Source organism: Aythya marila (assembly GCF_965140915.1).
Source record: "Aythya marila genome assembly, chromosome: 3".
In the NCBI taxonomy this organism is placed as follows: Eukaryota; Metazoa; Chordata; class Aves; order Anseriformes; family Anatidae; genus Aythya; species Aythya marila.
The window spans coordinates 117,001,477-117,025,983 of record NC_139044.1 but is presented as its reverse complement, the minus strand read 5'-3'; the positions used below and the strand labels follow the sequence as shown (position 1 = coordinate 117,025,983).

Below are 24,507 nucleotides of genomic sequence, written 5' to 3'. Positions count from 1 at the left end.
AGAAAGTATGCTTAAAGATAAGTATAGGTTGAGAACAATATCCTTGAGCCTAACATGTTTGTGTAAACTAATGAGAAAATTTGAAAGAGATGGTGCTTAATCCCCTTAGAGCAGATGTGGCTGATAGCAAAGGAAGTTGTGATAACTTCAGTCATCATAACAAATGCTAACAAACAAAGGGTTCTTTCCTTGTAAGCTTTTTTTTTTTTTTTTTTTTTTTTTTTTTTCCCAGCAGAAAAACTTGCTTTTTATATCTGGATTTTAAGTCTTCCATTTCAATCCATTTTCCAAGTGCCTCATTTTTCAAGATCAATTGATTGTTTTTCTATGTTATTCCAATTCTCTTTGTATTGATCTCAGAGCTGTAAGCACTTACAGTTAGGCTGGAGCTCGCAGGAAACAGGTGAGGTACTGGGGGACTGGAAAAAGGCAGGTTCTGTGCCTGTTTAATACAAAAAGGGAAAGGAGGACCAGGCTATGCAGAAATCAGCCACTCCAGGTTAATTCCTAGAAATATACTGGAACAAATAGTCACAGCTTTTGCAAGCACCCAGAAGGTAACAAGGAGCTGAGTAACAGTGAACGTGGACTTGTCAAGAACAAATGACATCAAAGTAATCTAATTTCCTTCTGTGACAGGATAAAAAGCCTTGTGGACAGAGCAGTAGTAGGTGTCATGTGTCTTTGTGCAAGAAAGCTTTTGACACTGTCCCTCATGACGTTCTTGTAAGCAAGTCAAGGCTACAAGGTGTACATGAAGCTACTGTGAAATCTGTATGAAATTTGCTGGAAATCTGTAGTCAGAGAACTTAAGAATAGTTTTGACATTTATTTCACGTCAAAACAGAAAGATGCTTTGAATGGAATTACACAGTGCACTGGTTTAGGCAAGTGGAGTTAACTGCATATGTCTGGAGTGGAAAACAGCAAGGCTAGGAGGCTATTTTGTAGGAATAGATTTAGGATGAGTATGGTGAATGGGACCCACCAATGCCTCATTCAGGGAAAAATGTGGAAATACATCATGGGATATATATTTATGAGATTAGCCTGCAAGCTGTATTTAGTAATCCTGCTTTATTCAGCTGTCACCAAACTATAGCTGGTTTGCCATGCGTGGTTCTGGGTGATGCCTGTCAACAAAAGCATAGATCAGCTGGTGGCGATGTAGAGGATAGGAATAAGAATGACTGGAGATTAGAAAAAGTTGGGCAAATATGCATCAGAAAAGCTGGACATGTGTCTGCTCCTATTGTGGGACAGTAGGGTGAACTAAAAAATCTATGCAAACCATGTAATACTATGGTGGCTTCTGGCTTCGTTGGCATGAGCATATTTCATCAACTCATTTCTTCTGTTCTGTGTCAAAGGAGTGAATGAAGATATGAAGGAGGATTTGTCCTTAGGATGTTCCTTGAAGAACTCTACTTTTAATCTTCCTCCAGTATAATCTCACTCTGATTTAGGGTGATTTTCTGCCATCTTTTCTTCAGCCAGAGTCCTCATGCTAATTAGAATCCTTACTTTTATCACAAGTAGTTTCCCATCTGACACTAAATCAAATGCTTAAGTTTTTCTAGTATAAAAAGCCACAACAGAGCTGTTCAGTTAAGAATATTTAGAAAATTAAGAAGGGCTGTTAACTCTGTCCAATCTAGGGAAACTCTCATGGACACTAATGTTGCTTAAAGTGATGCATCGTGGCAGTCTGTCAGATGTAAGCATTATGTCTGCTTATTTATGCTGAATATTCAGGGACTCAACTCCTCATCTAATAGCGTGAATTGAACTTAAATGTCACAGTAGCCATGGCAATTGTGTTAGTCACCTGTAATACGGCAGGGTGTTCTGTATTTGCTGTGACTTTTCCTCTGCAGCTGGGCTATACCGAGTGCAGAACACATTTTATACATGTAATGTAAGGAATTTCTTCAGAAAAATAAGATGAAATGAATGTTAATTCCAACATTTCTTCGTTCCAAATGTTAAGGAGGCAAAGCCTACATGAGCCATTTATTCTATGCTTCGTGAAATTTCTTTACCAGAATTGGAATCTTTTACAGGAACCCGATGGTCTCGTTGCTAGAAGTCTGTCCAAGATCCAAAAGAAACTTTTTTTGTTGGGTTCTTGTCTTTTCCTATTTTACTGCAATGGAAATACAGAGGCAGTTAAATCTCTTTCTCTCCATCTTGTGTGCACACACACGTGCACGCAGGCAAACACACCACTTTACACGATGTGTCTGCTTGGCAACTTGTGAGAGTTTTGCTGGCACTTGGGAGAGACCTGAAGGAGTCAAGTGCAGCATTAATGTAAGTTCCCAGTGGCTTAGAGGGAAGCTCATTACTGACCTGGCTTGTGCGTCTTGTTCATTTACAGTAACACTTTAAATATTTAATCGATCTCTCTTTCTTTCCTGTCATGGACCATTTTCCCTCAATTGATTCCTTTTTGGGGGGCAGGGATAGTTGGAATGCATTTATGTTAGTGGAATTCTATCAATTATACTCGTTAAGAGGCCACATACAACAGGCCTGTGTGGAATTAGGCTAAGCTTCATGTTGTATTTTTTTGTCCCAGGTTCTCAAAGCACTTCAGAAGTATTAACTAGGTAAAGGTGAAGAGCAAAGCTCTGCTGCAGGTTGAAATACCTCCTTAATACCGTCAATTCTGGGTGTTTTGCCAAGGTGAGGGATGTGATGCATCCTAAGTGGAGGGAAGGGGGAAGGTTGCCATGAGAAACACCACTTTTTGAAGCCAAAAGGTGGTGGTCTTCTTGGTTTCCATCTCCTGAGTCTCCTCACCAGGTCAAGTGATGCTGAAGCACCTTTGGGGTTGTACGGAGATTTTGTACAAGTTTGGCTTGTTCTTGATGAACATGATATTGCCATATAAACCCTATAAAGAGAGAACTGTGGGGTGTTTGCCTTTCACCGAATAAGGCTTAGAGAAAATAGTAAGAAACCTTTGGTAGCTGAACGCAAACACTTGCAGAAGCGGGGTTCAGAAAATGTGCTTTAAGATGAACTAAGAACACGGAGAGCTCCTTCTGGGCCTGTCAAGTTCTTTGCCATTCCTGGTGAATGTGGAAATCACCTTCAAAGTGCATAGTGCTCAAATGGGATGAAATCCACTGCACGCTTCCTGAGTTGCTATTGATTTTGATTTTATTGACCAGCCAAGAAATGCTCGGGTACCTCAGACATATTCTTCAAGTATTCCTGTGTCATCCGGTTTTGTGCTGTCAGTCTTAAATCTAAACATCCTCAGTTACCCAAGATAACAGATACACATGAAACCAACCCAAACTTGTCCTGTTCCCTGGTAACTTAGCATGAAGTGCTATCCAATAAGTGTTTTTCTTCAAATCGCAGTGACATAGTACGTAGGAAGGAGAAAGGCAGGTTCACGCTCTATGGGAACAAGGTATTTTCATGTACAGGTGTATTTGCTTGTCAACACAACACTTTGTAATGCTATCCATTATCATACAGCTAAAATGTTCAGCCTTTGAACTCCGAAGCTAGTATCTCCTAACTACAAGGACCAGTATCTGTGCGACTCCATTTATGTTATTACTATTTAAGTAAGCGTTTAAGTAGCAGGCTCTGAATGCAGTTAAACTGCAAAGACAAATGCTGCTCTTGTCATTATTGATGGTATTTGTCCTTGATACAAGTGCTGTATCTCGGGGAGAGGAGTATTCACGCAGCCGTCCACTGCTGACTTCCTTGGCACCCTTCATTTCAGTTTTGTTTGGTAAGTGGTGGAGTCTTTGAATGAAGATGCAACATTTCAATTACTCCTCTTTTCTTTCCTGGAAACTGTCAAGGGATAAGAGCTGTGACTGTAATTGAAAATATCACTGCAAAGCCTCAAAATTATTACCACTGAAATTAAAATGTTATTCTTTTACTACTATTATGCTTCACCTTGAAAAATCACGCCTAAGTTTCAAAGAAGGTAGCATCATGGCTACTAATAATCATTGAGAACCTGGCAGATTTAGACCACTCATTTTCCTACATGTCCACAAAAAGTGTATTAATTGCAAATTTGATTAGCTTTGACCTGGAATCACCACCAGAAATTTTGTCACCCAACCGAGGCACCTAACACAGGAATATGAACGACGGGTTCTTCTGTGGTCATTGAAGCAGTACAAGCACCTCTGGATGGCAAGGCAGATTTTAGGAGGGCTGAACTCCTCTCTGGGGGTAAATTTCTCTTGGCATTGATGATGGAAGGGACACTGCTCCTAAGTTCAGGTTATCCAGGAGGTTCTTAGCGTGCAGCTCTTACTACAGCTCTTGTAGAGATTTTAGATGGAGCCATCCTCCTACCAGCCACCCTTGACTCAGAAAGACATTACCAAAATACTCTGCATTCACAGAAGCTGACTGCTGAACTAGTGAATGGGTGAAAGAGGAGAAGTTCCTTCCAACCTCAGCCTTGCAGGTGGAGCTGGATGCTCCACGTTTCAGGGATGTCTGTCAGTCCCTCTCAGAAGCCTCTCTCTCAACTGATTAATACTTCATCAAGCATTAATTTTGGGGGGTGAAATTTTCCATGCCAGTTTTCTGCCTCCTCAGACTGATATTTTTAAAGATCCAGCCAAAATTGTTCAGAGAAGGAAACTGGAGAAAAAACATGTTGTTTTCAAAACTAAAACATTTCTCCCAGCCTGTCTACGAGCAGCTCTGGTACCTCCCTGCTACAGAGCGGGGACCTGAAATTTGGTAAGGAGGCATCTTCTGTGCACGTTCTGCTTTTCTGACCTCCCTGTGGAAATTTCCCTTACCTTTCCTAATTTAAAAGCATTAAAAAAAATAATAAAACCCCACACATTTGCAGAGATATCACAGCATTTAACATCTGAAGCCTTCAGCATCGTGCTGCTCCGGCTGCCTTGCCGCAGCTTGCTTTCCACATCTCCCCATCAGCAGGGATGCTCCTTCCCATTGCAGCTGCTGTTTGCTCTTTGCAAATTTGGGAGCTGGGTTCTCCGGGGGCTTTAAAGCAGTGGTACCCATTGTGATGAGGAAGGGACAAGATGCCTGGCTGGAACACAAAAAGGAAAGAAAGCAAATTTGGTGCAGGGAGAAAGGAGCAGGGTGGGATGAGGAGAGGGGGATGAGAGAGATAATGGGATTGGCATTGCTGTGGGCAGCTTGGACATGTTGGGGAGGGAACTGGGAGCAGGAACCTGATGGGAGGACACCCCTGTTACCTGGTCTGGGAGTCTGCAGGGCTTGGAGAGGGACTGGCAGAGGGTAGGCAAGGAGGCAGGCATGAGGAAGGGTCCAGAGGGAGATCAAAACCACCTGAGGATGCAAGGGAGAGGCATAGCCCAAGTATAATTCCCAGTGTTTATCTCAGTCCTGGTTGAAACCCTCGTCATGGCAGCACAAGCCTGCACAGAGCCTAAATGCAAGCCTGCACAGAGCCCCCAGGCTGCAATATGCACAGCTGCAGCCTTTCTCTTTTTCCCTGTACCTCATTTTAAGGTCCTATAGATCCAGCATGTGATCCCACACCTCTTTATTTCCTGGTGAACACACGGCTTTAAAAGCAACAACTCGTCACAGCAGAGTGCTTCTTGCTAGATTTTACCTCAGCCAACCCAGTGAAAATTCACTTTTTCTGTGCTAGGTATTGGAAAGGAACAAAATGCACGCGCTTCCAGAGAAGAGAAAGAAAGGAAATCAAGCTGCTTTCATGTAGTCTTTGTAATTATTTTTCTCCTGTTGTTCAGAATTCAAGTTAAAAAAAAAAAAAAAAAAAAAAAAAAGAAAGGGGGGAAAAAAAAAGGAAAAAAAAAAAAAAGAAGAGGACTCTAACATTTACTGGCAGTAATCATTTCACCATCTGCTCAGGCGTGCTGCTTCCAGAACACACGTCCTCAGCTGCTGAGCAGTCAGCTCTCTGCTCCCCTTCCTTTCGGAGACAGGGATGCCAGCAGTTCCTAAACTGTAACAGCATGAACAAAGCTTTTTTTTTTATTTTTATTTTTCCCCCTGCTTTTTTTTTTTTTTTTTTTCTTCCCCAATCGCTGGAATTTTTGTCCAAAGGCAGGAGAGTTAGGACTTTCCACCAGATTGTTTCAAAGACTGAGCTGTTCCCCCTCTTGCCAGCTCTTCATCTGAGCGCATGTCAGTGGTGGAAATGTGGAGAAGATCAATGCTTCAATATTTTGGGGTGCCCCAAGTGGTTTTGCTGTGTGGTGGAACCCCACTGACATCTGGGCTGCTCTCAAGGGTGAATTTAGCTTGTGTTTCTGTAGCTGTACATAGGGGAAGCTTTTGGGGGGGGGGGGAGTACCCTCAGACCTGGGCATTGGCACCTCTGCTTTCTGCTCCCCGAGCCCTAACACAGGGCTCAGCTCCCCTCTTTGATGGCTTCTTCCCATCATATTCTAGGTGGTAGATTGAAGCCACTGCTGAGCTGTTCAACCTCTCTGGCAGCCCAAATCCGGTGTCAGAGCACAGCACAGAGAGCAGGAGGAGGTGCACCTAGCTAGCAAGCGGGCTTTGCTGGCTCCAAGCAGCTAGCGGTGCCGCCCTGCGTGCTCCCGCAGCAGCGCCCTTCAGCTGATGCTGAGCAGAAGCACTTAAGTAAATATATGGCTAATTTAGAGGGCAGAGGCTAACATTAATTAGCTCATCCTGTCCTTGACTGTTTCTGTGTCACTGACTCCCTAATCTATGGCTCTTGCCTTTTCTGTTGCTGTTTCTGGTGGCAATAATAACCTGCGATCTCAGTTTGTGCATTTAAATTCAAAATGAAAAAACATCCATCAGAGAAAGGCCCTATTCAATTTTCCCACTGTATAGCCAATGCTTCACAAAGAAATGAGCCAGAGTGAATTCCGAGCCCATTAGGCATGTCCCAGGAGGCACGAATCTATATGCTTACAGATGTGCTTACAGATATAACTCTGCATTAAGAAAAGAACAAAACCCGCTTGACCGAAGATATTTGTTGTAAAACACGATTTAAAGTGCAGCTTTGTACGAAGAAGTGACTCTGCGGGATGGCTGCGTGTGATTTTATGTTTGTTTCATGGCATCAAGATCAAATTTGCTCCTTTACAAGCAAGAAGAAATGCGATTTGTCTGTCAGCCTCACACACTTGCTCTGCTTTCCGTGAGCCAGGCTGGATGGGTCTTTTCCCATCCAGGAATCGGGGTTTCTGATCAGCATTTGATCCGGCTGAACTGTAATGCGGATGGCAGAGGTAATGGGCAATTGAGGCTGGAGCCTCAAAACCACTTTGGGAATATCCCTCATTTCCAGCACGGTGTCTGTGGATGTGCGTTTGCTTCCTTATTTTCACCTCGGAGCACTCTGTGACGCTCGGATCAGTCCTTTGCTGCCAGTTAAGAGAACATCAATCCCTGAGATTGAGCGAGTCGGACGTGCTGTTTATAAAAGGGTTTTGTGAGCCAAATATTTATCGTTCCCGCAGCACAGGGGTGTGACACGTGGCAAGTCAGAAGATAGGCAGGGAAGACAAAGGGGCTGGGAAGGGACGAAATGGAGGCTAGAGGAGGATGCAAAGAAACAGAGGAAAAAGGAAAAGAGAAACAAGGGAGATGTTTGGGCCTGAAGGAGCCCCTAAATATCAGTACATATTACAAATTTTCCCTGTGCAATGGAAACCCATCCACTGACTTCATGTTGCTGTCACCTAGATGTAGGTAGGAGCTCCTATAGGGCCGTCGTACCTCCCCCAGTGATTACTGTGTGGTGAAGGGGATCATGAAAACCCCCAGGAGGCTTGCTGGGCTTTGAGAGCAAATCTTCCGTGTGCTGGGGTGGGTGGGTGCCAGCTACTAGGGGTGAGGTGAGCTGCGGCCCCATGTGGGCTGTGCAGGACAAGCTTGGCTGTGGTCACAAATGCTGCATGCACCAGCTGAAGAAAATTCATCAGAAATTGTTTGTGCTCAGGAGACTGGGAGAGAGCTCTCTGAAGAGCTTATTCCTTCGATGGCAACACAGATACCACAAGCACGGGCTCGGGGCAGCAGCTTTGAGACCATCTGTGGTGTCAGGTCTTATGGGAAAGGCCCTGCTGACCTGTGGTGGTGGGAGCATCACTCCTGGAAAGGGGAGAGGGCAAGATACCCCGACGGACACCGAGGAGGGGGATCAGGGTATGGCAGGAGAGCCCCATCTCTTCCCTCTGCTTGCTGCAATAACCTAAATGAACAGTTCTGAGATTTTATACCGCGAGCCGCTTCCTAATTAGGACGAGCTTGAAAAGGGCCACTTGGCATCCTTGTCGCCGCGAGCCATGTGCTACCTGCAGCAGGCCAACTCCAAAATGAAACTGATTTTTTCTCTTACCTACATTCTGCATTCAAGCAGCTGCTCCTAACAGGTGCTTGCTCTCTTCCTAGCAGATGGCAACAAAAAATGGGTTTGTTGGCAGGTTTTGCCACAAAGCAGCCTTCTTATCACACATATTGATGTGTATACAAACATACACGCACGCTATCAGGCTTTCAGTTAAAAAGTAATTCTCCTTCTGATTTAAGGTCAGCCACGTGGGGTCCTAGCGAGAGCGGCGCCTACTTTCCTCCTTTGTTGCCTGGGTCTAAAGGCATTCGTGGCTTAGCTGCCACATCGAGACCTGGCAAACATTTGCCCATTAGTTTGCCTCCTCTGCTCTATCTGGAGGACCTTGTGGGAGGAGGAATATGTTAGGTTTAACTGCATTCCTCCATATTTATCAGCGCATCTTTAATAACTCGCACTGGCTTAAATAATGACGAGCTAGAAAGGCAGCAGGTTTGAGAAAGGGACTGCCCTGATGTTTTTCCCTTTGCCATTGTTTAGCGTAATATAATAGAAACACAGAAAGCAAATTATCTCTCTCCTTAAATAAAACAAGCAACTGAAAGCTAACAGTGGAAGAGAGATGGAGCAAAGCGGTTGAACAAAGAAATATAACTGCAGCATCTTATCGCCAGGAAACGCACCCGGGGCTCGGAGTGCTAAATGTGTTCAAAGCTGCCTTGGGGAAGTGCACGGGGAGAGCATTTGTTCTGCGTTCCTCACCCGAAGAGAGACAGCTGTCAAACAAATCCTTACATCCCGCTTGTTAGCTCGGATCCCACCTCCCAGATTTTGCCTGGTGAGGGCTGTAAGCTCGAACAAAACGGCGTGAAGCGGTGCCAGATTTGGGGGGCTACGGCATCGCCCCAAAGCCCTTCCCTAGCACTACTGCTTGCCGTGCGAGTAGCACCAGGAAGACCCCATACTCGCTCTGTTTTGCTGTTCATTTCAAACAAACAGCCTGAGCCAAGACAACCAGATGAGGATGACATCTGGCTATCAAACCTCTGCCAAGTCACTGCTGTTCAGTAGCTGGCAGGGAAAGGATGTGCTGCAAATGCCAGGTTCTCACTGAAACGCAAAGTGCATTCCCTGCATTTTCTTTGCTTCCTCTCCAGCCACGATCAGTTTGGTGTTTTGTTTTACTAATGGCCAAATACAAATCTTCCTTCCAGGGGCATAAATCCACTTCACTGATACTAGGGGGCTCATCCAACAAGTGGAATTTGACCCCAAAGTCCAAGATGGTCTTGCATTTTCAAAGCTTGCTGACATTAACTTGTTGACTGTGTTGCCCTCATTCAAACATCCAAGCCCCTACTTGTTTGTGGGGAGGGTTGTTAATTGCTTATATGAGAGCAGTTTGTGTCTAACCTCTTGCAGGAAGGAGTAGGTAGAGCTTGGGGCAGGTGGACAAACTAGGAGAGGCTCTGAAGGGCTCTTCCATTGCCATATTTGTCTAAGAAGTTGCACCTCTGTAGTAAGAAATCACAATATCTTGTAAAAAAAATACTGCAGCATGTGAAAAGAATGAATCACTCATCAAAGGTGTGCAGAGTTAGAAGATAGCCTGCAAGGCTCCATGTCCTACATTGCTTTTTGTCATGCTCACGAGCAATTTGGTCGCAACAACGCAGGGGAAGCTCATTCTGGGCTGGTGTGTGAAGGAGCTGGAGCTGCATGATGTGCCCTGTTGCCTTGTGAAGTATTTTGTTTTCACCCATCCCTCCATGCTGCTGTACTCTCAGCATTTTTGGCAGCTGCCAGAGGGCATGAAAGAAATAACTACACCAGTTTTTGCAGCTGATATTCCGGCTGAGTGTGTTTTCCCCCCTCTTCTGGTAAAATACTTTTGCTGCAGGCAGAAGTAGCCAGTTTGCAGAACTGTAGAAGGAAAGTAATTGTATTAAATAAATATGCAGAGACAAAGCTGGGGCTGTTGAAATGAACTTGCTTTGCAAAGCATGCAAGTCATATTTCTGCTTTTCTAGTCAGCAGCCAAAGTTCAACTTCTTTGCCACGTAAGTGCAGGCTTCAGGAGCATTGTGCTTTCAGTCTGTGGGCTTGCAAGCAGAAGCCATCTGCTTTTGAGGGCCCTCATACAAGAAGTGGGTATTAATGCTTGAAAAATAACTCAGATCTTCTAGGTTGTCTTTGGTGAACCAGTTTGCTATGGAAACGAAGTATAATTTCCATGGTCCATACCAAAATCTTCACTGAAGGGTCCATGGATGGGTAGGGAATAGAGAAATTGGAGTAATTGTGTCTTATTTTGGCAGCTGCAGCCATACTGGTAACTCACGAACTGTTTAATCTTCCTGGATAGCTTGTATGGAGCTGATTTCAAAGGGATGTTCCTTGAGATATGGCCCTAGCAATGTTATGTGGTGAGTGACACTGGATTTAGTAGATCTCCCTGACCCCAGCTGTGCCCATTTCCCTGTAGCACTTTACCAGTTTTGTCTGTTTTGGGACACGGGCTGGCTCCTGGGGTTTAATTCTGTTGTCTGACAGGCAAGTGTCCCAGGGACATTTGGGGTGTCTTGGAGAGGCATCTTCTATCTTCTAGATGCTGCTCTGGTGGGATGGGGGCTCCCATCAGTCTTTTATTGGATCTGCCAACCTCCTGAGCACGTCTCAGGTACACCGGGCTCACTGTGGGAAAAATAAAGTGTCGAGCTAGCAGCATAACCCTGCCTTCTGCTCTGAGATCAGTTGATTTCAGAATCAAAACAGCAAAACCAAACTGATCTGTATGGAAATTCAGGATGGTACAAGCTTATTCAATGGTGATTTCATCTTCTGGCTCCAGTGTGGATCTCATAAAGAGTAAATTGAAGCCATAACAATTTTTTTAGTCATCAGAAATAGTCTGTCTGTACTAGAGTAATAGATTGGGATATTTTAAATTAAAATCAATTTTGATTGATGATTTGTCAAATATGGGGGAGGGTCTTTGCATTGAAAGGTATGTGTGGATGCTGGTACTTAGCTTGAATCAGATTTGATGCTATGTAACTGCTCAAAGTGAAATATCATTCTGAATATCTAGCTGAATCTATGCTAAATCTTTAGTTGTCCTTATAACATGTCCTTATAAAATACCATGCCCTCATGACACTTTTCAGGTTGGAAATGAGGAGACATTTCTTCTCAGAAACAGCAGTCAGGCACTGGGACAGGTCGCCCAGGGAGGTGGTGGAGTCCCCGTCCCTGGGGGTGTTCAAGGAGAGGTTGGACGTGGTGCTTGGGGACAGGGTTTGGTGGTGACATCGGTGGTAGGGGGATGGTTGGATTAGATGGCCTTGGAGGGCTTTTCCAACCTGAATGACTCTGTGATTCTTCTTGCAAAGCAATCAGTTCACTTCTGGAACTATCATGGCCGTACGGTATATTCATGCCCCCACAAAACGTAATTTTCTTGATTTTATTCAAGTACTTGAGAGCAAAACTTTTTCCAGAGAAGATAACAAAATGCTAATCCAGGTTTCCAAAAGCATGTGCGCAATTATCGTTAGTAAGCAGCTTAACCAACCTGAAAGCAAACGCTAAACGATCCAGATCTTAGTGTTATTAAGCCTGTGTGTTTCCTACCACTTAAAAGTCTATCAAAAACCTAAAGATCTGGGAAAATGAGAATTTCTGGAAGGCAAGCTTTAAAGTTTACCTCCTTCTTTTCTTAAACAAGAAGGCGATGCCTCTATTTACATGCTGTTTCTGGAACTCAGACGGAGTGAGTACATCGCTGCTGCAGTGTTTCATGGAACATCCTTTGTTTATTCACACTGTGCCACTTTTAAACTTCAGATGTAAACAACAAAGGCTTCTTTGTATTTCACACTATCTCATACTCACTACCTTATGAAGTCCAAAGCCAAAACACTGTGGAATTTTACCCTCCTCACACTTTCTTCTGCTTGTTGGATGCGTTCTTCCATCCTTTCCTATTTATAGTAGCTGCAAAACTACTTATCCAATTAAAATGTGCTCTGTTCATTTTCTCTTGACTTTTCAGTCCTTGGTATGGGATTAAAATTGTATTCCCTGGTAACCATTTCAAATATAATTTTAGTAGTAATTATGCATATATTCAATAACAGAAACAATTTGTCATTCTGAAGGATCCAGATTGCTTTAAAGTGGTCGACCTGTCTGTGATCTGCTGCACAGATGAAAATCCAGAAAAAAAATCGCCAAACTCAGTTGGTCAGGCAGAGAGGTCAGTTGACCCAGGCTGGAAAGACAGCAGCTGTCTGGCAGCACACAAGTGAGTACAACTTCCATTTCGAACCAGAGTGGGAAGTGCAGTTGGAAATTTCACAAAACTGGAGCACGCTGTCCCTTGAGAACATTGCACTTCTGTTGCTGAGAGGTCCCCTCTGCCTTTTTTCACCTTTTTCAAGGGCCTCAATTTTACGTTTCATTTGAAATGCAGTGGCCAAGCTATGAGTTGTGTCTGTGTGAATCTTGTGCTGGATCCAGCTCCTCTCTGCTTGTGGACACCATGGGATGTGGACCCCTCTTCTCTTCTCCCGTTCTGTGCTTATCTCCATCAGAAAGGCAAGGATAGATTATCCAGGCACTGTTAGACACTTTGCTCTGCTGTGTTGCATACAGTCCTGGCCTATACATATAATCTAGATGGAATATTTTGAAGACAACCAGTGTAGCATTGCGGTCATCTTCTCTTTTCCCAGGGATCGATATCATGTTTTCATCATGCCATCCCTTTAAGCTGAATTTAAGCACAGAATTGAGATCTGATGAGTCCATCCATTTGGGTAGAAGGTTTAACATATAGCACAGGAGTGCTTAAGCAGGTTTAATCAGAAACTCAATCTAACTATATTTGTTTGGGACAGAAGATGACATTGTTGAAACCTCTATCCAAGACAAATTGATTTGCTGTAAGTTGCTAGGAGTTTTTATTCCAAGTTAGGTCCCTCTGAGAACAGCCTTTCCTTATATAAGAAACCAGCAAGTGAGACTGAAAAAGACTTTAATGGTGACAGCACGTAGTTTAAAAGGTGAGACTAGTGGTAGGTGTTTTAAGTGAGTTGTTTTTTGCTCCATGATATCCTCCTGTGGCTGTGAGAAAGCTCGGTTGAATGAACAGTATCACCCAGATCCCCTTGACCTCACCATGGCCAAGGCTTCCCTTGCAGCCTCCGCTGACTTAGGAGCTGTGGGGCTTGTTGTATCATAACTTTCTTCGTATCTGTGGTGACTGTGATAGCTTTGGTCAGGATCCTCATCCCGCCAAGCAGTAGTATCAGGATCCTCATCATGCCAAGCATATGCTCGTAGTAAGAAACAGCACATGCCCTGCAGAGTGGGAATTAAAACAGATGAGTAGCATTAGTGCCACTTTGAAAAATGAGAAACAGGAGCAGAGAGAGAGACTGGGAGAGCTTGTTTTGCTGAAAGTCACCAGGGCTTTTGGAGGAGAGCCTGGTGACAGCCCTGCTGCTCGAGGAAGTAGCCTCCAGGCTTTAACCACCACCAACTCTTCTAAAGAGGGTGGACAACACAATCCAAATCATCCGCCAGCTTTCTGAGGAAAGGATGGTTTAGCATTAAATGGTCTTGAGAGGCTGAAGAGAAAAGCAGAGCTTGTTATTAGAGGCACAGCAAGTGGCAGAGATGACAGGTTGCTCAACAATTTCTATTATAAGTATCTTTTTTCAGGTATTCTGATATACCAATTTTTCTGATTTCAGAAGTAAATTTTTGTGCTCGGTGTCTGAAAGTTTTTCCCCCAATTACAGCTGAAGTCTTTTCTGTATTTTTCAGGATAAGTTTAGGAAAACATAGATTGTTTATGCATCTTAAAAATTCATATCTTTCCTGAGAAGCTGTCAAGCCTATATATTGTGGAAGAAATACTCGATATAAATCCAGTGTTGACTCCAGTGAGAGCAATAAAATGATAGCAATGTAAGAGTAGAACTGAAGCGATCCCTCACCCTTAAACATGTGAAATGAGCATTTTTTACTTCTACATTGCAACTCCCCTTAAATGAAAAATAATTGGAGTGCCTTCCATTTATTGCAAAGGATCTGTACACAAGAGAGTACCTTGCATCATGCAGGCTGGTCTGCACTTTGCAGCAAAGCATGGCTTGGAGGTAACAGAGCTAATGGAAGTGGTAAAGTCAACACAGCGCTTAAATGTGGAGTGTTTTCCCCTGCTCACAGACAGCACCGACTTGCCTCATCTTAGCATTAAACAGCTTCTGGACCTGAGTTAGCTTCTCAGCGTCGTTAAGGTCTGCATGGCATGGAGATGCCAGCTCTGGTTTGCATTGGACTGGCAGATTCTGCACTAAGCTTCACTGCTGACATGTGGGCTGTTATCAGTGGCCCCATCTCAGTTTGGACCCATCCCTTTTTCGCTTTAGGAGCACAAGAGTAATGGATGAGCGTTCAGTGAAGAATAGTCTGCTGTCTCAAACCGCGGAATAGATTTCAGCTTTAGATCACTGAAAGTCAGAACAGGGCATGTCTTTTCTTAGCCATCATAAATTATCCATGCAGGATGTACAGTAAAAGGCTGTTTGGCTGCGTTAAAATTGGCTAGACAAACAGAATTTCCATCTCTCTCAATGGCTCCTTCAACACCTAATTAGTTCCCAGATGCTAGTTGAGCAAGATGTCTTTTATCTTTGCTAATGTTATCTTCCTATACCTCCTAAATGCCCCCTGGTGCCATTCTTCACTTTCATCTCTCGTCCCTCAAGAGAAGGCCGGACGGGTGTTCAGGAAGCTCTATTCTGAAGGTCAAGCTTGTAAAGACTGCGGGTCAAGTTGATCCTGTTATACCAGCCAGTATCTGGAGCAAAAGCTTTGAATCCAGAATTAGACTGATGTGATGGAGAGGAGGATGCGACTTCCTTTCCGTGCGTGTTTCTAGGATCAGTGTGCAACAGGAAAAAATAGAACCACAGACTTTATTTCACTGTCAGTTCCATTTAATACAATTTAGGACAAATTCAACGTTCGTCTTTTCCCGTTGCTAGAAGGTGCAAAGAAACCTGCCTGTACAAATCTGCCATTTCAGCTGGCATAACTGCTTGTTGCAGGCAAAGAGGAAGCACACTCAGATGTAAAACAGCAGGAAATATCAGACTGTACCCCTGATCCTTCCTGGTCCCTCGGAGCATAACCACTCGGCACCTCAGTTATGTTAATATCCAGGCTATCAGCCAGCAGTGATTTACCTTGGCAGGTCTGATTTATATCCGAGCCCAGTAATTCTCTCCCCTCTGGCAGGAATGAGTGACCAAACAGCCTCCTTCAAGCTAAGTATTTATCAGAGCAAGCAGATCTTCAAACCAACAGAGCAGGCTATATGTATACATACAGCTTTCCCCTAAGGCTCGTGAAGCCGTATCTCTAGCTCGGTTCAGTTTACTCAGTTCAGATGATGTGCTCTGTTGTGTGTGTGGCTTTTGTCAATAGACTCCAAGCTCCGACACAGTCAGTTTTGCAGTTTTATAGATTAGCATCAAGATTCTTCAGCTTAGCACTTTGCACCATCATCTTTTAAGTATCTGTTGTATTTCTTTCTTATCTGCATTTTCCCTGTGCTCTGCTGGAAAACTACCCTCGTATAAACAATTCCAACAGACTCTTGTTGCGGCATCTCTCCGCTTTGACCAGGTTATGTGTGCTCCCTGTAGGATGATTATGACTCCAGATTTATCCTGCAGTCACAATAGTTTTCTATCGCAGAAAAGACCAAGGCAAGTTGTGAAGACAGCGTGTTTCACTGTTTCTGCTCTTAGATCCGTATGCCCATGCTACGAAGCATGCAGAATCTGTACCAGCACGTTTGGATCGTTCCCAGTTTCAGTCTTGCCCAATTTGCAGCTGCAAAGTTCTCAGTTTCGACAGCTTCCCTGCGAGGGTATTAATAATACTTAGAAATTACATAGCACTCCAAAACCCTGTGCAAGCATTAGCTAATTGTGTAGCGCTCCAAAGCCCTGCGCAAAACATTAGCTAATCAATTCTCGCAGCACCTATTGAGTGTATCAATATCCTCCAGTCCCTTATGCAGAGAGGTAAATGGAAGCAGAGGAATGCAGACACCTGCTCGGAGCCACCTTTCCCTTTGCTCCCACGTCTTCCTTGGCAGGATCGTGCCGCCTGGGTGGCTCGCGGCGGGTGAACACGTGAATTCCAAAAAGAGGTCACCTCCACGGATGCGAATGCAGATTTTACCAGCTAGACGTGATTTCAGCCCACTGCGGGGCTCTGCTGAGGTCACTGACATTGATTAGGTTGGAAAAACCAACATCGGTAAGTGACATAGAGAAGACTGGGCCAAGCACAGCAAACTGTTAATGTTAGCTAGAATAACAGCTGAGTGTTTACCAGTGTGGTGCTCCAGCTGACTGAAGGCAGCACAAAGGAAACACTTTAAAATAATATATTGCTGAGGTGATGCATCTAGGAGGCACACCTACTGCCATCTTACAAAGGACTAAATCCTGCAGGCCTTCTGAAATAATTCAGCTCCTTCACCCCTAAGTGCTTCTGAACAGAAGAACCCAGCTTCAGGATTGCTGCTGATGATAGGAAATCGTCAATACAATATTGGGGAGCCCTACACATTTTACACAGGCTGGAGCACTCAGCATCATGAGGTTACTTTCCATACAGTTTGACACCAAGGATGGATGATGATCCAGAAGCACAGGCTGTCGCAGGTGTCAAGGTTCCTCGTGGCATTTTCAACATCAGAGCTTTTACAGGGGGCTTTAGAAATGCAGTAGCTCGGTGGAACTTGCTGAGACACGAGACAAACTGGGTATTTCGGCTGAGCACAGGCTGTAGGCTTGCTTTGAAAGTGCATATTGAATCAAGCAAGATGATGCTATTTTTATTAAAAGCCACAAAATGCTCGAAACCAATTAATGCTCCACTGCTTTACTAATGCCTCTGCTCAGAAAATTAAATGCTTTCATTTAACAAAACCAATTCTAAAGCTTTTTCTGTCAAAATTATAAGTGGGTTCAACCCCTCCTCTAAACTTCCATGAACTGTGCATTTTCAACACAATTTACCAAAACGCCAATGGCTTCCAATCCAGTCCTTCAAGTATTTGGAGGTACGAGGGAATCGTGTATTTTCTGGCAGTTCATTCCCAATTCTTAAGGCACTTTACAAGCACCAGCTACTTTTATCTGAATATAAACGAGGAGCCAAACACCTTGAATGCATTGTTGCCATGCTGTAATGTCAAATGATTAAATATTTTGACAGACTTTGGCTCAATATAATCAGCTGGCTACAAAAAGCTGAAGCAGCAATTATAGTAAGTTCAGAGGGCAGCAGCAAATCCAAGTGCAGGAGCACCGCGTGCTAAATAGAATTGCTTGGGAATAAGTGAAGGACAACCCTCTGGTTACACAGGTTTGGTTTATTCCTTGGCAGTCTAGCACATAAACTCCCCTTCTGAGGACAGCATTTCACATCACCAAGCACAACTGAGCTGAACACGTGGAACAAACTGATTTCACTGACATGCAAACTGTGCTGAGTCCCAGTGACTCAGTGCATGGCCTTTGGGTAATAAAGAGAGAATGTCTGGAAGATGGTACTGTCACTACAAAAAACGAGGATGTCCCTTAAAGCCTTTCTAATTGCATCTACGCATCATGGGTATCCCTCATGATGACTGAGATGGGGCTGGGAGTACTGTTTTAGGTGGCAGATGGTTGGATAACCAACTGGCAAAGTGCAAGTAGAAAAAAAAAATAGGGTTTGATTGCTGCAGTCCATGGTGGTGCGTGTCCAAGGTCGTGTCTACTGACAGTTTGTGCCACTTGCTGGTCCTGTGCATGCACTATACAGCAGCAGCTCTGCTTTAAACGGTGCCTGAGTGCACACCTCCAGCCTCGGTGCTACCAGGAGGGAAAGTGCTTAAGAAGCCTCCAAGATGATCCAGCAGAACTAAAGGCATTTTGCACTGCAGGCTGAGGATCAGACATTGGTAGGCACACACAGAATAGGGTGTTTCAGAGAAGAATCGATGTGACTTTAGAAGAGGAAACTCTTGTCTTGCAGACGTAGCTTTCTGAAGAGATCTGGTGAGTTAAAGGCAGTCAGCTGCTGTGGATTAAGAGGAAAGTTTCCCTTCTGAATAACTGGTTATAGATAGGAAATAAAAGATACAAATAACAGGGCAGTTTTCACAATGAAGGGAGATTACCAGGTATCTGTCTTGGGAACCTGTGCAGTTCAATATCCTCATAAAAGAGCTGGAAAAGGGAGACAGTCGACAGTGACGTGCTGCAATCTGCTGATGGTATAGAGTTATTCCATGTAAGCAAAAGTAGACACGACTACAAAAAGTTGCAGAGGAATCTGACAATATCAAATGTCTGGGCAATAAAATAGCTGCTGAAATTCCATGTCGATAAAAGTCAAGTGCAGACACAATGATAGGGTTTAAATTAGCCCGCAAAAGAGGTCCTGGCATCATTGCAGATGGTTCTTTGAAAACGTCTGCTCAGTGCTCAGCAGAGGTCAGAAAGGCAAGTGGAATGCAAAGAATTTCTGGGAAAGAGATGGCGAATAAAAGCGAAAATGTAAGTACACCACTGAGTAAATCCGCAGTGATCTTGAATAGAGTGCAATTCCAGTCACCCCACCTCAATGAGGCGGTAAAATAGAACCAGAAAAGATGCAGAAAAGGGCAAGAAGGCTGACCTGAGTTATGAGTGGGGAGTCTAAACAGCCTCAAACCCTGAAGCCTGCAGAAGAAATGACTGAGCAGGATTAAGGCAGAGGTGTAAAACCAAAATCTCCATGGACAGAGCGAATAAGGAATTAGTTTCTGCAGCAGAGGATGTAAAGGCATGGTCAGGAAGCAAGTTCAAAGCAAATAACAGGGAAAACAAAACAAAACAAACTTTTGCAGGTTATAGTAAATTAGAAAACTCATCAAACAAAATCTTTTACATTCCAGAAGTACACAAGTTGTTTAAAAAAGTGGTAGCATTGTGGTTCCCAGTGGTGGCTCCAACATGTTCGTGCTCTAGCACCAATCCTGATGTACTGAATTGGCTGTGTCCTCTTTGTCCTTCTTGGCTGGGCAGGACTTGGGTTCTGGTTTGGTTTGGCCTCTGTCTGCTGAAGCCTGCCAGTTTTTTGGGGGGCTGGTTTATAGTCAGCTAAAGGATGGCTGTGATCTTCCAGTATGATCTCTTGCATGACAAAAGCCACAGAAGTCCCTTGACTGAATTAATGAATTGGATCTGTTTGAACTGCAGTGGAGTATTTTTTAGGGAAAAAGATCCAATAGTATTTTAAAAATTTCCTGCACTGTGGGAAATGTCCCAGGGGTTGATTCCACGCTCTCGCATTTGTTCCTTCCCCTTTCTCCATGCAGATGCTGCAGTAGCCCTTTTGGCTGCAGCATCGTACTGGGAGCTCACATTGGATGGCTCAGGAATCGTGTGGACTAAAAAGCGAGGACTCAAAAGTCTGCTAGAACAGGATTGTTGTCAAATTATGTCTGCCTCGGTGGCAGGAAATCAATCAAGAGTGGGCTGATTTACACCTGCCAGAGCCAGCACATCATGAACTTCATCATCTTTCCCAGTGATGTTTTTATCTTTGCACTGACACAGTAAGTGCGAGGAAAATATTTTCCCATTTAAAATCAAAACATTCAAGGTAGTGTTTGGCAAAGTGTTGGAGCCTGGGGTTCCCACTGCCTCTGACAAGAGTGCTGGTATCTTTTGCTAATGACCAAAGTGCAATATAATGAGTTGTCCTGGGCTTCTGCTTTATTTAGCGTGCAGGATTTTAATAGGATGTTAGTAATTCTGAAAGGGATAAATGATGTTTATGCCCTCTTGTGGTATGTTATTGAACAGAATGGATTTTCTAGCTGACAAAATTAGGCCAATGATGGAAAAGTCCCAGGTAAAAATCTGAAACAAATACTGTTTTGCACAGTAGAAAAATATTCATCCCTCCAGCAGCATCCTCATGACTCAGACGAGGGGGGAAGCCAATTTTGCATGCATTTACAGCAGCAAGTAAATGACTAATGCCCATGATGACAGAGTTTGTGCCATCTTTCTGCAGTGAAGATAATGTTAAAAGTGCTTTTCTTTGCCAGAAATGTTAGAAAGTAAATGAAATACTGCTTCTAAAAGCAGTTGTGTTGACACCTCATTGTTAGTGGTTGCCAGCCTGTTGTGATACATACCTTCATATTTTTTATCTTCTTTGCTAATACATCTGACAGGTAAGTAGTCTGCTTCCCCTGGGACAAAACCTGTCCCAAAGATGAAAATGTGGGGAAATATGGCCAGATTCTGAAATTGGGCTTGTTATCCCTCTGTATTCAAATACGGGATCATACCATAAATGAGCTAAACCTGCCTTTTTTGAGTTTAAAGTCTTCACCCCTTGTCCTGTCCCTACACCCCCTAAAAAAGAGTCATCAGGTATGTAGAAGACCAATATAAAGAGGAAGGGAATAATTTCCTTTCCACATCCATGACGAATATGACCAAGAGTGTGTTTAAATGGAAATCGTGGGCTTAATCCAGGCTACCCTTTAGCCTTTCTAAATGGATGGTAACTGTGATAACTATGATAACTATGATGGTAACTATGGTAACTAGAATGGACTCTTTAAGGGACCTGGAGTATCTGAAGATCTCTGAGGAATAGCTAAATGTCTGCTGGGAGTAAGGTGGCTATTGTGAGTTGTACCATGATGAAAGAAGCAGGACTAGACGACTTACTACAGGTCCTTCCAGGTCTGGTTTTGTGCTGCTGTGTGATGGTTTCTTTTTATTGGCTTTATTTTTCAGTATGATAAGATGACACATATTTGTCTGGTAATCAGTTTATATGCTAACCCTTTGTTCTTAAAGTTGATCTTGCTGTCAAGGCTGGCTGATAGTGACACAGCTCTACCTACATCTGGTGCTTCACAGGTGTACTTTGCAACAGCAAACACTGTCGTCTGACACCAATTAAAGTGCTTATTAGATTATCATGGACTGCAGTGAACATGAGTTATGTCCCCATTGAGATGAGGACTGGTTCCAAGATGCTGGCGTTCACCACTTTCCTTAGAAAAGAAAAAATCAGTAGGTAAAATGTATGGCAAGTCATGTGAAAAAAAGTTTCCTCCATCAGAAACCTTTCAGAAGTTTCAAATTCAGTTAGGGGATATCAGAAGTTAAAGTCTAATTTAAAATCCCCACCCACATTCCTTCTTTTCCTGCTAAGTGATTACTGCTACTGGTCCACGCATTGGCAAATCTTTCAGAAATGAGCCATAATTTGCCTTAAAAGTACCTTCTTGCCATGGTGGAAGTGTTCGTTTTGAAGAAGGGGTTTGCAGGAACTGTGAAAAGAGCCCAAATGTTCTAATTTCCCACTGACATCAGTGGGGCTCAAATTTCATACCAGAATTCTTCTTGGCATGAGGCAGTTTGGGCTGGAAGAGACATTTCCAAGCTGAGGCACCTGCCAGGTGAAGTCCTCAGACCCCTGCAAGGCAGGCAGCCAGGCTCGATCAAAGTCTGCTCTGCTGCCTCTCACATCTGTTTTCCACTTCTGCTGATGGCACCACAGCCTCGCCTGGTGTGGCTGATAAAGAGGAGAGAACGAATGTGTGGCCAGAGCAAATTAAACAAATGAGCCATTAAAACTGGAGGGCGCACTACCTCTTCTCGCTGACGTGCGCTTTGGTGCCTGCAATGTGTCCTAGCAAAATTACGTGCGGGCGAGGATAAAGGGCTTTCAGGGATGTGCTACAACTGTGGTCCAAGCACTGAGAGATGTCTGTGGCTGCAGCTGAGAGGAAACCTAATGTCAGGCATCAGCAGAGGAGCCAACAAACCACTAATGGCTCTCCATGTTGTTTCTTGACAGGTATTGACAGAGAATGGTTTTGGGGCCATCACAACAGAAATCCGCGAGGCTCCGGAGTTTTATTACGCCGAAGATTACCATCAGCAGTACCTCAGCAAGAACCCTGACGGATACTGTGGCCTCGGGGGAACGGGGATTTCCTGCCCGATTGGGATCAAGAAATAGCTGCTGCTCATGACACTGCCTCCGCTTTGTTCTAGGGGGTTGTTTGGAAAAGGTCTGACAGCCCCGACAGGTCTTCCAGTACGCCCACAGCATCAGTGCATAAAGATTTGGGAACCCTGATGGGGTGGCTTTCTGTAATCTGAGCAGCTTCCAATTCACTGGCGTTAAAACCCAAAGCGGAGTCAGAAATTGCACCTGTTGGCAAACACAGCTCATTGCTCTGTGCAGTTCCCTGCGCTTCCTTGCAATCTCGTAATCTGGAGAGGAAAGAAACTTCAAAAAGTTTGGCTTGAAATGCTGCTAAAAGATGAATTAGGGGGTGGCTGCACCTGTTAACCACTTTGTATAGCTACTGCTTATAGACATCGTTATTTTCTTGCATTAATGAATTTGCTCATGCTGGAGCTTAGCCTTCTGGAGACATGGTTGTGCTCATTTTAACTATCACAACCCCGTAGTTTGATGTCTTTGAGAATGATGAATTTATAAGATCCATAATTCTCTTACAATTCCGCTTTCACAGCAACATGTAATATCACCTATAGTGCCTATTTTCAGGAGCAATTTTAGTACAAAAAAAAAAAAGTAAAAATTGTAATGTGATATTTCTTTTTTTGACAGTTCCAAAAATGTATAAACACAAAAAGAAATCAATTTTGTTTCCTGCACTACAATAAATTATAAAGAAAGGAGAGAAAAATGTTGTCTGCAATGTGTTCTCTGCCTCTAAATATATGTCTAGGTAGATCCGGAAAACGTATCAAATATTATAAAAAGCTGCAACCTGCTAATTAAATAGGGCTTTTTTATCTGTGTTATCTGTGCAAGACAGTGCAGAGGAGTATATTGGCCACACTGCAACTCAATTATTCCTATGATTATTTATTTGTACTTCAATAACTTGCGGAGCCCACACCAAGGAGGTGGGGGGGAGGCTGTTCCTGTGTGGGGTTGTCCCTGCCCCAGTGTGTGTACAAATAGCAGGACAGCCAGAAAGAGGCAAAAATATTATTTTTATGGATAGGGATCTCAAATGACTAAAAGCTACAGTGGAAGGACATTGCAGATGTAGGCAATATACTACATGGATGCTGGATATAATGGGATATATATATATATATCTTATGGGGTAACCTATGAGGATGAACAGTTTCAGTAGGAGAGATGGGGATGGGTTTGTCCCACCTGCCCAGCTTTTTGCTTATGATACATCTCAGAGCAGTGGGAGATGTGGGCTCTCAGGCATTTCCCATTTCAGAGGCTGTCCTAATCGCTAAATTTGAAGCACATGTGCCATTGGTGCCTCCTCAGGGGTGCATAAAGGAGCAACTTTGCTTTTCTTTGGGGAAAACTTGCAGGAGCCTGTTCTGACATGGCAGTTCAGGGCAGAGGAGTGCACAAAGTTTTTTGAGGGCCATATGATGGGGATGCAGAGACACATCCACAGCATTTCCCTTTGGCTAGGTCTCCATGGCACTTCTCTCTGTATCAAGGTTTGGTGTGTCTTCCTGCTCACTAGCTCAGCTTTTAGGCTCAGAAAGACCCCAAACAGTTCCCTGAGTGCCTGCTTTAACTACCTAGCAGTCCAGATTTTCTAAAAAGTCTTCAGGCTTGTAAATACAGTGCTGCAGTCCTGCATGGTTTATCCAAAGATGGGCAACAACCCCATGCCAGAGAAATTAGCTCTCCCTCTTCCCTTTCCCCTTGGCTGGTGCTTAGTCCACTCCAGCCTTAAAAGCTAAGGAAACCTGTCCTTTTAGCAGACTTACACCTGGGGCAAGCTTGAGAGGAGCTACCACTGGCAGGATCATCATGCTAGGCTCTTTTCTGGAGCTGCCCCAAAATGTGCTCGCATCACACTTGGGATTTCCAGCCGCTAGAGTAACTGATCGCCTGTTGTTAACATTGTGCCACTGAAATGTTTTGTTGCTCACTGTCAAGGAAACCAGCATTTTTGTCCAATTTCCTAGGCAAGGGGTAAGATAAAAGCAAAGAAGAGAGGAAAATAAAGTCTGACTTTCCTCCTATGCATTTTTAACCTCTGTGTAAGTCAGCCTTCAGTGGGATAACTCCTGATTTGCTCCCAT

General features: G+C 43.8%; 1 protein-coding gene across 3 annotated transcripts in view; it reads left to right on the top strand.

The window, feature by feature from the left end:
- MSRA (methionine sulfoxide reductase A) overlaps nt 1-23,120 on the top strand; it is a 270,384-nt gene extending 247,264 nt beyond the window's left edge. For all 3 annotated transcript variants that reach the window (XM_082757572.1, XM_082757571.1, XM_082757573.1), the window contains one exon: nt 22,256-23,120. In XM_082757572.1, coding sequence (XP_082613698.1) covers nt 22,256-22,420 — 165 coding nt within the window. In that variant the 3' untranslated portion in view covers nt 22,421-23,120. The remainder of the gene's footprint in view (nt 1-22,255) is intronic.
- The last annotated feature ends 1,387 nt before the right edge of the window (nt 23,121-24,507 follow it).